Below are 2,027 nucleotides of genomic sequence, written 5' to 3'. Positions count from 1 at the left end.
TTCAGAGATATAAAATGAATCTGAACTACACGTCCCCGGTGCCTCAGATGCCAGCCCAGAGGTCAACGTCGTTCTTCATCGAAGATATTTTATTACACAAACCAAAGCCCCTGAGAGAGGTATTCCACTTGCCGTTCTCAAGTTCTCTGGCTTCCCGGATGCCTCTCCTAGAATATGGATACCCACTGATGCCCACTCCGATACTAGCGCCTCACCCGCACCATCATCTACACAAGCCGGACCATCACCAGTATTTCTTCACGTCTGGTAAGTTGGAAGGCACTGGATTGGTTCATGCATTCAGTGAAGCGAAGGCAGTTACAGAGTGCAAGAACAGTTTAAGACAACGTCGACATTTCATTAGGACTATAATGATTTAATTCCAAAGGGATGTTATTTCATAATGTTGGTGCATGTATAATTTCCATTTTAGTAGTCTACCAATCCTAACAGCCTGACAAAACGATGGAGTGGTCTTGGGCGTTTTGCAACAGGTACATTGGCCTTTTCGTGCGTAAAAGTTGGTGCAAAACGTTTTCGAATAAATCCAACTCAATCAGAAGAAAAAAAATCATACTCCATTATAAAATGGTGTGCTAAATATAACGAGGCCTAAAGTAATATCCTACAGTGTGAAGAAATTGCATGGAGTACATTGAATTTAACTTACAACAATTAAACTGTTAATATAATTGCAAAAGTTGTGTTGAAATTTCAATTCTGAATGCCTTATATATTTCACAGGGATGCAAATGCCGGGGTTATTTCAGCATCATCCGGAGTTACCCGGCAAGCATTGCAGACGAAGGAAGGCGAGAACGGTCTTCTCGGATTCGCAACTATCTGGTCTGGAAAAGAGATTTGAGATACAACGGTACCTATCCACACCAGAACGAGTGGAGTTGGCAACAGCGTTAAGTCTCTCGGAAACCCAGGTAAGAAACCTAAACTACATCACACTAATCATACCTTTCGGGATGGTCGCATTGTGCTGCAAAGCAAGTTTATGAAATATTCCACCTTTGTCACGCAGGTGAAAACATGGTTTCAAAACAGAAGGATGAAGCATAAAAAGCAACTGAGGAAAACACAAGACGACCAGAAAAATCCGAATGACTTAGATAGATCCATGGAGAACTCAAGTGAGAGTGAACTCAACGAAAAAAACACAGATGATCTTAACAGTGGAATCGACCCAGACTCATACATGTTAGAGGAAAATGAGGACGATGTTGATATCGAGGATGATATTTGCTCGCCAGAACGTTCACTATAGTGCAAGTGGCAAGTTGTTTTAAAAACAAATAGCCATAACCCAGTGTAAATGTCAATATTGAATCGTGTATTTTAGGCTACATATGAAATGATATATTGCTTTTTTTAAACAAATCAATGACAATAATGCAAAGTATTATTTATTCAAGCGTATATGCCTAATATGTCACTCACTACACATTCCCTTTAGGCTGTCTATATTTATATTTTCCGTGGCTGTGTAAAATGCATCATGTCAAACAATTGTACATAGGCCTACAAAATATAATCTGAAGCCATGTTCATTATTAGGATATTATTATCATTATTATTATTATTATTATTATCATCATCTTCGAATCAAACAAAAAACAGTCATTTTTATCTTAAGATAGTTTTTGGTGAATGTTTGAAGCCACCAGTTATGCAGACGACTTACGTTGACCCATGCAGAACCAGTTGATTCTTTTTGGAGACAATCTGTGAGAAAATACATTTGTATGTTCCTACTTTGATAAACAAAAACAACTTAGCTCTTAATTTCAGCATGTCACATTTTTTACCCTTTCTTTTTGCACTTTCGTTCTGGTAATCGAAATATGTTGCAGCATATGCCTTTTGAAGTGTTATTGCTTTACTATTAAAACGTGCATGATAAACATAACTAATTGTTTAGCCTGTACCATTTATCATGTACATTTGTCGGTTTATTATTAGGCTAAGGGATTGCAGTTGCATTTTCCTATAAACTTGGATGAACTGACCAATGTTTC

At 37.8% G+C, this 2,027-nt stretch overlaps 1 protein-coding gene across 1 annotated transcript; it reads left to right on the top strand.

Annotated features, from left to right (window-relative positions):
* On the top strand, window positions 1-1,477 carry bsx (brain-specific homeobox). Its single transcript, XM_029690764.1, has 3 exons — window positions 1-267; window positions 745-935; window positions 1,034-1,477. The coding sequence occupies exons 1-3, from the start codon at window positions 15-17 to the stop codon at window positions 1,274-1,276; spliced, it is 687 nt and encodes a 228-aa protein (XP_029546624.1). The 5' UTR covers window positions 1-14; the 3' UTR covers window positions 1,277-1,477.
* The last annotated feature ends 550 nt before the right edge of the window (window positions 1,478-2,027 follow it).

Source organism: Salmo trutta, chromosome 15 (genome assembly GCF_901001165.1).
Source record: "Salmo trutta chromosome 15, fSalTru1.1, whole genome shotgun sequence".
Classification (NCBI taxonomy): Eukaryota; Metazoa; Chordata; class Actinopteri; order Salmoniformes; family Salmonidae; genus Salmo; species Salmo trutta.
This window is presented reverse-complemented; position numbering and strand designations above follow the sequence as displayed.